Source organism: Salmo salar, chromosome 15 (genome assembly GCF_965601325.2).
Source record: "Salmo salar chromosome 15, fSalSal1, whole genome shotgun sequence".
Lineage (NCBI taxonomy): Eukaryota > Metazoa > Chordata > Actinopteri > Salmoniformes > Salmonidae > Salmo > Salmo salar.
Window position 1 is genome coordinate 97,565,010 of NC_138305.1, and position 15,602 is coordinate 97,580,611.

Below are 15,602 nucleotides of genomic sequence, written 5' to 3' on the forward strand. Positions count from 1 at the left end.
GAGAGAGAGAGAGAGAGAGAGAGAGAGAGAGAGAGAGAGAGAGAGAGAGAGAGAGAGAGAGAGAGAGAGAGAGAGAGAGAGAGAGAGAGAGAGAGAGAGAGAGAGAGAGAGAGAGTGGAGAGAGAGAGAGAGAGAGAGAGAGAGAGAGAGAGAGAGAGAGAGAAAGAGAGATAGCGGCCGTGCTGGGGCGCCTGCTAGGCCACGTGGCTATCTGTGAAGTTCTCTGTGAAGGGCATGCACGTACCGCTTACTGACCTCTGTGACGGGACGCGAAGGGAGACAAGCCACCATAAACAGATTTAGCCAGTCTCAAAGTCAAAAGTGCGATCGGTGTGCATGCAGACCACATATAACCTCGTATCTGCATTCTACGGAAGAACGAAGAACATCGTCTCAGAGATTGGTTCTTCAATGACATTACCATCATATTTTGTAGGCTACATTTGGGTCAAGTGTGGCTCTTTTTCATTGCTGGATACAATGGCCGATGCGTAAAAGCACGTTTAACACTAGAAGTAGCATTACGCAATTTACTGGGCCTATAACCTGTTCCAAGTCGAATGTGTTTTCGAAGTGGGAAAAAAACACGGGGAGAAAATGAAAACCTGATGTGATTGATTTCTTATATGAACTCATTTCTAAGATGCAAATGCTTTTTGAAATATAGCCCATATCCAGACAATATGTAGGCTATATATTGCATAACATACAAAATACTTGTATTATTATGATTTAAAAAAAAATTGTATGAGGTACTAGGCTAATATTCGAAGTACAATATACTCTCTAATTTAACACATCAAAGGCACATCAAAGACATTGAAACCGCGAGAATATTCTCTGTGTAATCTCTGCGTAAAACCACTCCAATGAAGACGCACACAGAATGTAACCCGAATATTTTCGTCTTCTAATACCAGGTTTCAGAGTTTAAATTTGCATGCATTCACTTCTATTAAGTACGGTATAATCTAACATGTTAGACTATTATAGACTATTATGTGCAACCTAAAATCAGGACCACAATATTGTTTTGCCTTGTGCGTAAATTTCACACATTTTCCACCATGCCTTCTCCTTAATGTCTCAGGTAGAATACAGCTGAACTTCAATTTTTCTCGATTAAATATTATTAAACGGATGCATAACTAAATACTTATTATTCAGATGATTGCTAGTTGTGTATAGTAGGCTAGTACCCAAAACACGTTCTCTCTCTTTTCTCATTTGTTGACTTTATCTATAAGCAAATCCATAGGCTGCTGCTAGAAACTAACGTATGGTAAAAGCATTATGGTGCAATGCATCTCTCCGTTGATGACTCAATGCACCTCTCAATATCCTGACTGTAGAAACTGTGAACACAGGTTAGTTAAAATGGCAAAATCACAATAAGAATATTGCAGAAGAAATAAAGGAAGCTGAAAGGACGGACTTGTAACTGTGGCAACGTATCACCTCAATGTTCGCAATGTGATGATGGATCAAAATTTGCAGCCTTCTAAATTATCAATAAACTCATGTCTATTTTGAAGATATTGGTGAGATATACTAAGTTCAACACAGGATAGTCAGCCAGTTTATAGTAGGATAGGAAGATATAGTTCAACACTGTATAGTAGGATAGGAAGATATAGTTCAACACTGTATAGTAGGATAGGAAGATATAGTTCAACACTGTATAGTAGGATAGGAAGATATAGTTCAACACTGTATAGTAGGATAGGAAGATATAGTTCAACACTGTGTAGTAGGATAGGAAGATATAGCTCAACACTGTATAGTAGGATAGGAAGATATAGTTCAACACTGTATAGTAGGATAGGAAGATATAGCTCAACACTGTATAGTAGGATAGGAAGATATAGTTCAACACTGTATAGTAGGATAGGAAGATATAGTTCAACACTGTATAGTAGGATAGGAAGATATAGTTCAACACTGTATAGTAGGATAGGAAGATATAGTTCAACACTGTATAGTAGGATAGGAAGATATAGTTCAACACTGTATAGTAGGATAGGAAGATATAGCTCATCACTGTATAGTAGGATAGGAAGATATAGTTCAACACTGTATAGTAGGCTAGTGAGTATTTAGTTCAATACACACTCTTAGAAAAAAAGTTTCTGGATAGACCAAAAAGTGTTTTGTGTTTTCTTCATAGATGTCACCCCTTAAGTTTATATTTAGAACCGAAAGTGGTCAATATAGAACCCCTTAGTGGTGCCATATATGAAGCAACCAATCGAACGTTTGTTGGTTCTTTCCAGAGCCTTTTTTTCGTAGAGTGCAGTATAGAAGGTTAGTAAGCTATATTCAACACGGTATGGTAGGCTAGTAAGCTATATTCAACATGGTATGGTAGGCTAGTAAGCTATATTCAACACGGTATGGTAGGCTAGTAAGCTATATTCAACATGGTATGGTAGGCTAGTAAGCTATATTCAACACGGTATGGTAGGCTAGTAAGCTATATTCAACATGGTATGGTAGGCTAGTAAGCTATATTCAACACGGTATGGTAGGCTAGTAAGCTATATTCAACACGGTATGGTAGGCTAGTAAGCTATATTCAACACGGTATGGTAGGCTAGTAAGCTATATTCAACATGGTATGGTAGGCTAGTAAGCTATATTCAACACGGTATGGTAGGCTAGTAAGCTATATTCAACACGGTATGGTAGGCTAGTAAGCTATATTCAACATGGTATGGTAGGCTAGTAAGCTATATTCAACACGGTATGGTAGGCTAGTAAGCTATATTCAACATGGTATGGTAGGCTAGTAAGCTATATTCAACACGGTATGGTAGGCTAGTAAGCTATATTCAACACGGTATGGTAGGCTAGTAAGCTATAGGCAAAACGCACAAGTGGCAGCAGTGTATGATGTATACGTAAGTATTTTTTGATATACAGGGACTAATTCAGACCACTTGACTGGTGCCTGGAGTCGGTCGCCCGATCCGGCCATCCACAGTTCACTGAAATGCCAATAACTGATCTCAATTCAGAATAAAACACAAGCCGCCACTTTATTGTGACAAGCCCTTAATACCCAATACACTTTTTATTTTCAATGATAATTATGTTTGAGAGTTATTTGGCTGATATGTGTAACGCAAACTCCATATTTTCTGTTTACCTGTCATTACCACATAACAAGTGCATCATATTGTTTTACCATTCCAAATGAGAGCGCTGGGTTCTTGTACACATCACTACAACTACGGACCACAGTAAAAGTTCATTGAAACAGCATTTAAATATAATCAGAATATCCAGCCAACTATGAGGTTCAGGGTATTAGAACTGGAATGTAGTCCTATTACTGCTATTGTCTGTTCAAGTCACTGTTTTATTGCAGTCCAGCGACATTGACTACCTGACCTTTGAACTGTAAGGCGTGTTTATAATATTTAGATGAGGAAGCTACTCAACTTACAGTTTATATGTTGCCACACTCCGAGTAGCATTTATTACAGATCTTCAAAATGTTTGTTTTAGAAGAAAAACGGAAACAAAATAAAGGTATAGCTTATCTTAGATATATGTCATGTATATCCAAACAATAATCCAACGCAATAACCGTGTGTAATGCTAGAATGGGACTCATTTGTTGTACCATTATCACATAATAAAGTACTTGAAACCACAGTAAAATGATAGTGGTATAACCTTTTATATTTTTGAAAGATTCTGTTTATTAGAAACTTATTCATACATAGATACATTCATGTCATTTTTACTTTTGTACAATACAACGTTTTAAGCAACCCTCACAAGAGCAAATAAGGGAACGCAATATTGTAAAAGAAATAAGGAACAATAACATAACACTATCACACTGAGAAAGGGTATCCTGAAATATCATGTAAATAGTATCCTATCATATCATTTTTTATAACCATGTCATAATGGCTGTATGAAATCTTCATTTCATATAACCATTTACAACCACAAATAATGGAAATGCGAGATTGTATATTGGAACATTAACATAAAACACTATTACATTGAGATACGATATCCCCAAATATCATATTATTTCCATACTTTTACAATTTGCTACACGTTATAAGGTAAAAAGAGACCCCATATAGTATATAACGAATACCAAATACAGTAGCCTACAAACGACAGTCAGCACCTCCGACCAATGCATTATAATCATTCTAATTCTAATATGCATACATCGTAAAGGTTTTTAAAATGCGACGATATGTCTTTCAATCTTTCAGTTGTTTCTAGTTAAAAGTCATAAGGTACCGAGCAATCATTATCTATCATCCATTAGTTTATTTTTCACATAATCACTAACATGCTTCACTGTATCTTTCACTGCTGGGTTTTAATCCATATACATTCAACACTATAATACATTGTGCTGCCCAGATGTTAAAAGTTCACACAGCAGCGGTTAGATTTTTTTGTATGTCATATATGTTTATAATACGATATTTCTTTCCACTGAGCCTATTTTTCAGTCAAGTTCTACTTCCAATTATGCCCATTTCAAATGTGCACTTTTCCAGCGGTAACCGTTATTCGTGGGCCTATATCAGGTAGAAAAAGCTTATTGAGAGTCTATCTATGGGATGTGCATTTAGGAAGAAGACATCTATCTTCGCTTGTTATTGCAATACGGATCTCCAACAACTCTATTGTGGAAGAACAATTGAAGAATAATTGTCAGCACAACTACGAGAACTATGATCTTCGATAGCAGCCAGCACGAACCCGTGTTTAAACAGCAACCTGGTCTGTTCTGATCCAACCCCCAAAGTTATTCAGAGGCTGTTGGATGGTAATATCAAATATCTTGAGAAAGTTGTCAGCACATGAACGAATTCATGGCAAATAATATTTCAAAGCGCTGCAGCAATAGAGAGGTTGGCATGGAGGTTTAAGATCCTCTGATTTGCGGCTTGGCGTCTGACTCCTTGCTCGTGACCGTGAACGTGCCAAAACACATGGCAGGGAACTAGAGAAAGCAGATAAGGGCATTAGGTTCGTCTTAACCAATGTCGTTCGTCTTAACCAATCTACATTGCCAGTGACAATGAATGCACGTAAATGGGATTCAGGTACATTGGTGAAGAATTCGCCTGATAGGTTTATCGCAAACTCTGCCCTCGTGTTTATTATATTGCTTTTAATTTAGTTAATTTAGTTTTCAAGTCATTTTTCAAAATAAATGATTCATTTTCTAGGGCTTAGGAAATGACATCAGTCATGGACATCATGCACTAATTCCGTCCTTTAGGCCTATCCGGGACGCAAGAATATCATCTTACAGTTGATTAACCTCTGTAGGCTATAGGTGTTTTACCACAACACTATGCTAGTACTATCCTGCATAACTCTGCACATATTCGAAGTTATCGCAGCAGTATCACTTGGTCGTTTTCCTTAGGGCCTACACCAAAAATATTTTCCTGAACATTTTGCACCTTCTGATGGAGATGGAGCGAGAGTAGGCTAGGTGGGTGCATGCATGCATTTATAGCAATTGCAGACAGGAGAAACACTGCCTGTCAATCGATTATCCTTATGGTGCCACGTCTCTACTAAATCTAAAAGAAGGCCATAGCTTGCTCCCTCATCATCAGTCTCTTCTTCTTCATACGCCGGTTCTGGAACCAGATTTTAACCTGTTGATCGCTGAGGTTGAGGCGGTTAGACAGCTCCCTCCGCCGCTGTCTGGTGATGAACTCATTCAGCATGAACTCGCCCTCCAGGTCGGACAGTTGGAGCTTGGAGTAGGGCTTGCGTTTCTTTCGGGTCCGGGTGTGCATCGGGTACCACGGGGCACCTGGAGGGGGCATACAAGATATGGATAAGTCACACCAGTTAGCACTACAAATGAAGCTCACAGTCACCTCCAAGACTATTCTCCTTTCAATGTGACATCCTGTGCTGCGCACATAAACATGTGTTGTGTTACACTTGACTTGTTTTGGTCTAGTCTATCTAGACCTTTCTAAGTCTGAATCTTATTCGATGACATGGGGAATGTTTTTTCAGAAGCTGCAGCTGAAATTCTGTTTCCTTCTTCGGAGTTGATACGTAAAGGCAAAGGGACCACTAATTTACAGTAGTTTGTGTCACATGAATTATTACTGATGCAGTTAAAGCTACATTAACGCGATAATTAAGTCTTTCCTTGCAAAAACCCCAACATTTCCCCCCCTTTAAAGTACACAGCGACAGAAATTAATTATGTTAACGAGTCATTAAAACGAAACCCCTCTCTATTTTATGCAGTCATCCACAGCGCCTCACCTCTTCAAATCATTGCACTAATTTGTTCTGCCTAATATTTTAGTAATATACATGTTATAACAAGCTAAATGATACAGATAAACCAAACTGATACATTCACATCGATAAACGTATTCATAATGATTTGTCTCTGACTCTGAGACGCATGCAGTGACAGTAAGACCTAAGACCGTGGACTAAAATGATCTGCAGCCTAAAGTCTCCTGGTTGTACACAAACGCTTGAAGCATGATGGAACATTTTAGGGAAACCCCTAGCGGCGTCTGTCTGCCACGCAAGTGAAGTCGCCTACAGGCAAAAAAACTAAACATGAGCATCATGATAACAAATCGCTAGAGCCAACAACCAACCTCTGGCTATGCTGAACTACACAATTCCTTTGATAATAAACGAGCATTTGGGGGATTTATAATATCATGTAACAGTGTTTGGATGAATGAGGATGGGACCCACCTCCGCATGCAGCTATGTTGCCCGAGTGGGCGGTGTGGTTTCCTGGGGACAGAAGGGTCTGAGGGTCGCTGGAGGAAGTTTTGCTGCCCTCGTTGAGAAGCGAGGAGCTGGAATCGGATTCCAGAGATTGGCAGGACGGCGGGTCTTGAATGAGTTGCTCGGTCCCATAATTATACTTAGAAAATGCACCAATGTTATTGCTGCCCCTGCCAGAGTGCATCCCGTGATCAGATGTTATGAATGATGATGTGTCCCTCGCTTTATCCTCTCGCTTTAGGCTGCTCCCGCCACCACCTGAACAGCTCTCTCTGCTGCTCACGCTGTCGTTGCTATAATAACATTTACTCTCCTCCGGCCGAGTAATTTCACACGACCGGTTGAAAGAAGGGTTAATAGGCACGGGGCTGCTAAAATAGGATTGAGAGTATCCATTGCAGGACTCGGATGGGTTCCACGGGAGGGAGCAAACATTGTCCCTTCTCGGGTAGGGGAGAGACGGTAGCCCCGCCAGTTGTCCCCCCGAGGCTCGGAAATTCGGAAAGTAAAAAGTGTCTCCAGTGTGGATGTTTACCAAAGGTCCCACAAACCCGGGATTAAGAAGATTATGCTCGCCCATTTCCGCGGGCCCGACCAACAGCTTCTAGTTTATTGCAATCTGACATTTAACGTAGTTAAACCTGGGGGTGCACCTGATTGGTCAACCTCAAGTCATGTGATCTAAGGACTAAATTATGCTACACAAGGGTACCACCCACTTGGTCCACTCAGACAAAACAAAACATTCCCTTCTGTATTACGGAGTTTATGTGCTTTAAAAAAATACTATAAATGTTTTATTAAATATGTATAATGTTGTTTTTCTTCTCTGGAACCCAGTCGATTCTAAACCTACTTCTCATTTTTTCTCCTCTACTGTACAAATATATGTAACAGTCCCTAGTCTCGTTTAATGTCTTTATTAGCTGGCAAAGGTTTTAAAATACTATTTCTTATGAAAACTATTTATTTTCCTAGAAGGAGAAGGTGCATCGTTTTTTTCGAGCAAATTATGTTTGAATTAAATGTCATATAAAGCTGTGATGTCCGTCTTTTACAAGCTTGTTTTAAGAAAAGACTGTTGCTCATTGCTGCTCTCTACTCTAGCGGCTCTGTTAAAGTCAGACGATATTCTGTAAGGTTACTTTAAGAGTGTATATCTCACATAGTATTCTCTCATACACCCATGAACAACTTTAACAGATACCCCCTATAAACGTTAGCAGCCAAACTCTATGGGGAGGGTGATAGGCCTATACCTCTCACAATTATTTTATATAAACTTTACAAGTTAGCAGAGGGAACATAATTGATTCAATTGGTGGAGACGAACTGAACCATATTCCATTAATTAGTTGATTTGTGATATTATCATTCTGAAGATGTTCTGTAGGAATCGCTATTACGCATCACAGCGTAGCTGTTATAATAGTAAAGCACCGCTAGAGAACAATTTTAGAGGAAAAATATTTTCTTATAGGCTATAGTACAACAGCAAAAATGAATGCTTAGTCTCAGCAAAAAAATTACATCGCTTTACCATATATTTTTTTAAATACGACTCCTATGCATATCATTCAGGCACGTACATTTTACATTTACATTTTAGTCATTTAGCAGACGCTCTTATCCAGAGCGACTTACAGTAGTGAATGCATACATTTCATACATTTTTTTTTCTCCAGTTAGCGAATACATTCCAATGTGGTCTAAGCCTGTCAAATTGTTCAACATAAACAGCCTTATAATATGCCAGTGGATGGTATGGTACCATATTCTTTCTCTTTCTTCTCCTCCCATCTGGTCCACAGATCCTCTCATCAGTTGCATTGAAGGTATCTGGAAATGCTTAGACTCAGAGTGCATTCTTCGATATAAATCCTTCTAATATATAGCTTAGTACTGACACATATTAATTCTTCTGAAGTTACGTAATGTTTAGCCACCGGGCAAGACCGACAAAAAACAAATGTATAGATCAACACATACATTACACGTAATTTAGCAGACGCTCTTATCCAGAGCGATTTACAGGAGTGATTAGGCTTAAGTGCCTTGCTCAAGGGAACATTGATAGATTTTTCACCTAGACTACTCTGGGATTGGAACCAGCAAATTGTTGATTGCTGTGCCAACACTCTCAACCGCTAGGCTAACTGCCGCCTCAGATCTGCACATTTGTAATCAAAAATGCATACCCCTTTTAAATGTAATTATGTAACGTCTCTTATGCGCACGTGTGTATACTTATGGGTTAAGGCTCATTGCCTAGGTTCCCAGATGTCTGTAGAACTGGTGACGATTACGGCTAACTTCTTATAGGCATAAATAAGGCCTACTAAATAAAGACTTACATGTATTAATGAATGCATATTGCTCTGAATATGTCAGTGCTACTCAAGTGCATGCACAAAATTGCGCTTTATTGATCTTAAAACATGTTAACCATTCACATTATTTTCATGAAGCATGCGTTACCATAATATCAATGAACTTTCACGCGCCGTTATACGTCATAAGGATATTACAACATATATAACTGTGTGTTGAGGGTATGGTAAAGGAATATAACTCCTTGCCATCCTATTTGATGTATAGTAATACTAATGGTCTGCTATAACGTGGATTTATAACTCTTTGTCCAAATGTTCATATTATTCGTCATAACAGCATAACTATATAAAATATAAAATATCTGTAAATAAAATAACTTAGACCTATTGACAACGTAATTGTAGTAGTTATATAACATTTTAGATGTAAATGTTAAGAATGTGGCATTTTATACTTGCAATTTGAATATTCCTGCATAGACAAGAATTGCAAAGCCTTATCTGAGAATACGAGCCTAATTAGTTTTACATAGGCTACATTGGTCGCTGCACAATTTTCAACTCAGCCATGATTTGATGCAAGCCACACGTTATTTGATCCACCGACAGCGGTGACAGATATCACAGAGACCCAGCGTGCCTCAGCCTCGAAATAGAACGAAAAATATACATCTGAAATTGGAGACGCTGCTTTGAATTCTTTGAGTTTTAATTTGGCCTCGTGCACTTTCAGAATTTCTTCTCCAATCATTGCAGACCCTTAGTAAGTATTGCAATGCAGTACAACAACATAAATGTTATTACATGTTATTATATGTTATGAGCCTAGCTACAGCCGTCTGAGCACTATGGGAGATTACTTGGTGTCGGTTTAGTTCACAACCTCTCATGTTCTTAATTACGACATAGTATTCCATTCTAGGAAAAGTTGCCAATGCAAAAACCTTAATTACAAGACGAGAAAATGTCTGTAACCATGTAATGAGAAGTCCATGACCATTTTCAAAGTAGAGCTTTAATTATCGATATATATATATATATATATATATATATATATATATATATATATATATATATATATATATATATATATATTACAAGTGAATCTGCATGATATATAATGGTTCCACTTTACCTCAAAGAGAATAGAGGCAACAGCGTCGTTGTGCTGCAGCAGACCAGACCCCCCAATGCCACCACGCCTTCGATCCAGACCAGCTCTCCAACAAGCCCACTTCACATTCACACTCAACGATTTCTGGATTCACATTTGATACAGACGGTACCATTAGAAGCGTAGGGGAATTGAGCAACACTCAACTGATATTCTGAGATATTCTAAGAAAATAAGTATTTTTATAAGTCTATATTCTTTTACAAAACGACAGTTGGGAAATACTGGTTGTCAGTTCAAGGTCACTGTCTCGTGCGCTGTCTGGAGGCTCGGGATTGGAATTTCTGTCTTGGAATCTCTCGGCCTGTCCAGACAGGGAAATAGCCTAAACAAAGGACTTTTTTACTCCACTTTGATTTTGTGCAGACAGGTTGCCACGGTTATGGCCTTGGATCTTTTTTAAAGTTCCCCTCAAGGATAAGACCTCCCTGATTGTGAGCAACGCGGGGAGAACTGCAAGATTTTAGCCTATTTAATTCTGTCTATTTTAATATAGGAAGAAGTTTCCATTTAGAAAAAAGAATAGTGAACTAGATCATAACCATTGACTTAAAATGCTTAAGGTAAACAGTTATATATGCTTATATTAAACGTTAAATTATTAATAATTATGATTTAATATCATACCTATAACGAAGTTGCTCGTGTTACAATATTCGATATTTTAACAACAGTCTATGGGTGCATACCCTTTGAACTTGACCGTCAAAAAACATTTGTTCAAAACATTTGTTTTTGGAAGATCATTGCGAAATATCATATAATTGCCTGTGAATTAAAATGTTATAAATGATAAAGTTATATAACTATTCGGCCAGTGTAAACCTGTGCGTGTGTGTGTGTGTGTGTGTGTGTGTGTGTGTGTGTGTGTGTGTGTGTGTGTGTGTGTGTGTGTGTGTGTGTGTGTGTGTGTGTGTGTGTGTGTGTGTGTGTGTGTGTGTGTGTGCGTGCGTGTGTGGTTCTGCCAAGTAATTATCAAATTCTTTCAGAACAGCTGAGGGAATTGATTAATATATTTAGTAGTTACAAATCAATCACAATCTCTCTATTTTCAATCAATTGACATATACTCAGGCATTTTACGCACAGCCCTATTATGCATAACATTATTATTCCTAATCAGTAGGCCTAAATAAATACCTACAAACGAATCTACCATCTACATAATTTGGCGTTGGAAGAGCCTGTAGCTATAGCTAAAAAATGATGCAAATAGCATTACCAACACAACATAAACCATTCATATGAATCATCTTGAAAATATTCCTCACGTGTCTAAGAGGGAAGAGTCGCTAAAACTCAAAATCGCTATGGGACGTCGTTATGTTGGGATATAAGAAATGTATAAACGCTATGAAGCATAATCGTTGTGTTGGGATTTAAGAAATGGATAACATCACCACAACAAAACAACAATATGCATAATGAATATAGCGTACTGTATAATGATAACAACAACAAAACTAAAACTTCACTAACAACAATAATAAGATCAACAAATTCAGTCAGTCACATAGAGTTGGTTGTTTAGGCTTGGCTTAGATTGTTGACAACATGTAAACTATATTTCGTCTCCAATGTTTACTGAAAACGTAAATACATTTGCACAATGAGCACTTGTTGTCTCTCAAATACATCGTTATAGTGTCGGTTAACTAGCTAGCGGATTTTAGCCATATTAGCATGGACATTAGTCAAAACACCTCAAAACAAGACATGGTATAAATATAACAGCAACAATAATAACAATACTATGTTAAAATATGAATATGGATTTAGTGTTAGGCTCCTATATAGGCCTATTGATGTTAAAAAGTAATAGCCTAATAGTAAGAATGATAATTACAAGATGCAGCATCGTTCGTTGTATAGATGGGTTAGACGACAATGTCACGAAAACAATGCGTGCGTTTCAACAGGGCAGAAATCTGTTGTTGTGATTCTGGATAGCCATATAGCTAGCAACAATTACAATAACTACCATGTGGGGAATCGTAGTTGGCTCGTTTCAGCTGGTTTTATATTGTTCTTGATACCATGACTTGTTTTGAGGTGTTTTGACTAATGTCTATACTAATATGGCTAAAAGTCGCTAGCTTAATAACCAACAACTGTAACGATGTATTTGAGAGACAAGTGCTCATTGTGCAAATGTATTTATGTTTTCAATAAACATTGGAGACGAAATATAGTTTATATGTTGTCAACAATCTAAGCCAAGCCTAAACAACCAACCCGTCCATGTGACTGACTGAATGAATGCAAAAATAAACTCTAGTTTTATTTCTACACCCTGGTATTTCACCTTGCCACCACCAGAGGTTATCAGCCCCCTTCTCAACTCAGCTTTTGCCCTCTAGAACCCTGCTCAGCAACATGCTGGCTGGGACCAGCGCCATCTATTTGGTTGGACCGGGCCTGGCAGCAACCACAAGCTATTCACTCTATAGCCTTATTTAATCATTTAACCAGGCTAGGCCTACACATTAGCCAAAGCTTTCATTTACATTTTGAAACTTGTATCAAATAAGTACTTTTTGGTTACTTGTTATAATCTAAAGGAAGTAAGTGTACGACTACATGCCATTTTCACTGGACAAATTATTCCATTCCATTTGGAGTGAAGTTGTCTTGTGTTTTTGATTGGACAAAACACTCTTTGCGGAAATGATCAGTTAGAATGCCGAAAATGATTGACAATATTGAGTGAATAAACATTTAAATCAAAAGATTTAAGCCTTTGCGTGAATGATTCAAGAATTTCGACACCCTCAGTGCCTGATTTAATTAGCAATTGTTTCACTAAATTGTCTAAGTCAACACGCAATATCTAAGTTTGTCACGTCATAGATATGAGCCAATTTTCATAATTCTCAACGTAAAACGTTCTCAGATATTGTAGATTGAGCGTGATGTATGAAAATTAACTAGGCCAATATGAAATCCTGGATTACATAAAGTAAACGTCTGAATAATTGTTCTGGATTTGTCATGATTCAAATTGTCCATTCACTTTCAGTGTATTTAGTGGAAATACAAGATCTGTAGAAGTATGAAGTAAGTTTACAACAAATAGTTCGTGTGTTGGGTGGTGTGGGTGGGTGGGTTGATATTTGTCATTTGGTTTTCCTTCATTGCAAAATATTGTTTTAAATAAAATCGTGTTTTTAATACTTGAATAGAAAGGCGGCATATTGACATCCTTAAATAAAACACTGTGATTTACTTGTCCGTACATGACGATATCTCACGTATTCAAAGAATGGATGCAGAGTAAAAAACATAGGTCTACATGAGGTTCTAACTATACCTTTTTTGAATTTGAGATGAACAATTGCAAACTGATACCACAATCACATCTTATTTATTTTCATCATTTATCTTACCCAAAACATTATAGAACATAGCCCAAACATTTCCCAGAGAGAACAAATTCATTCTTCATGTGTTAAAAACCCCTCTTGTCAAATACAACTACATTTCCTAACACAACAATGCAAACCGGTCGGTCTAGTTTGACATACTAAGAGTTACATTTCCAAAGTTGTTCAAAGATTGTTATTGCACATGAATAACAATGCCTATAGCAGCTAAACCAAGCAAAGTTTTACTTTCTAGCACAAAAAGGATTATCAGTTGTCTAAAATGTGCTGTCATTTGACCAAATATGCATAAATAAAATAAGAAAAATGGCCATTACCTTAAATCGGTATACCATGGGCGACGTCCCACTTCGGCATATTTCATTTATTCTCAGACAGAAGCTGCGCGTGAGGTGAGCCGTGTCTCGAGCCGTCATGGCTGCTCGCTGCAGTCAGATAGGCGTCGGCGTTGGGAAACGTCAAAGTTCTACCTGTCCTTTGTGGTCAATAACACACACGCACACTTCATGATGAGAGAATGAAACCATTGGTTGGTTTTGAGTAGCACGGGGAAGAGAGAGAGAGAGGAGAGAAGAGAATAACCCACTTTGGGAGTAAGGTATGCTCTGTTTAACACAAACGATGACACAGAAACCCAAATGTTAACGATAAGGCTCACTCAGAGTTGGTCACCAGTCAGAGATGGTCAGGTCAGTAGGATATCGGTGCATTTCCCCTTTTTATGTATTTATGGCATGTTATTAAGTCTAGCTGTCTAGACAGGGACAAAACACCTTATTTGCCTGTAAACAAACCGTGGGCCTTCCCTGCTACGCTCGCCCAGCCCCCTGTTTAGTATTCACGCGCTGCTCTGATGTCAAGGTCAAAGTGACTGGCTGCATAGTCACGGTCAAGGGTAAAGAGGTGCCCCTGACGTCAAACACCGCTTTTTATACGCTTTGCATTTGCTTACTACAGTTTCAAAGAAGCATTATCAGGTTGACCAATGAAGCATATGGCCACAAGTAGTCCCGTGGCTAATGGTGCGAAAGGTTTCAAGAAACGGAGAAAAAGGCATAGTGTTATTTGCTTGATGTTTGGTGAGTGGTCCCATCTCTCTCTGTGTGTGGTGTGTCCTTTAATACCAGAAATAAGAATGGTAACAATCTAAGAATATCTACAGTATATTGGTTCTATAAAATAGGCCTAACAATGGCGGAGACGATGATACTATACCAGCTTCAATACATTTGCAGAACGTATAGGTTATGGACTTTGGACGGAATTCTATAGCGTGTGAACCAACTTTAAGTAGAAATCGCTAAATCAATTTAAACGCAAGTTTATATCCAGTTTTAGGCACAAAGTACTTACTTTACATTCCTTGAGAAATTATAGCTAACTTATGACATATATATGACACATACGCTATTACGCATGTATACGAAAAGGTATTTCGGAGGCTTGTAGTCAACCTGAAAAAGCAAGTCAATATCACGAGTCACGAGTAACTGCGGGCAAATCATGGAGAAGGTCTCCTCTGTTATGGAATGCTTCGTTATTTCTAGGGTAAGGAAACTTATGTGGACGCATTAAGCTGCTGTAAGTCTATGGATTCAGTGAAACTGAAATACGTTACTTTAGCATGAACTTGGATTTAAAGAACAGTGTGTGTGTGTGTGTGTGTGTGTGTGTGTGTGTATGAAATGTTTTAGTTATTCAGGGTATTGTGTTTCTTTAGGAAGGTAAGAAGACATTAAGACATTGTATGCCTACATTGCTTTGATATAAATGTAGGCCTATTACGCATGAAAAACCAAATATAGCCTATCACTGATCGTTTATTCGTTTGCTGCTCAATACCGAACACGAGGCTAGCGAATACTGTTGCTGTGTCCTGATACATCTGGTAAGCAGCCATTTCTATTATATTCAGCTGAGTTAGAAGGAAGTAAT

General features: G+C 38.1%; 1 protein-coding gene across 1 annotated transcript; it reads right to left on the bottom strand.

Moving 5' to 3' along the window:
• Positions 1–5,441: 5,441 nt before the first annotated feature.
• On the bottom strand, positions 5,442–7,429 carry hoxc12ab (homeobox protein HoxC12ab). Its single transcript, NM_001141619.1, has 2 exons — positions 6,742–7,429; positions 5,442–5,818 (listed from the first exon to the last, which is right to left on the bottom strand). Exons 1-2 carry the CDS (start codon positions 7,355–7,357, stop codon positions 5,580–5,582), a joined length of 855 nt encoding a protein of 284 aa, NP_001135091.1. The 5' UTR covers positions 7,358–7,429; the 3' UTR covers positions 5,442–5,579.
• Positions 7,430–15,602: the final 8,173 nt, after the last annotated feature.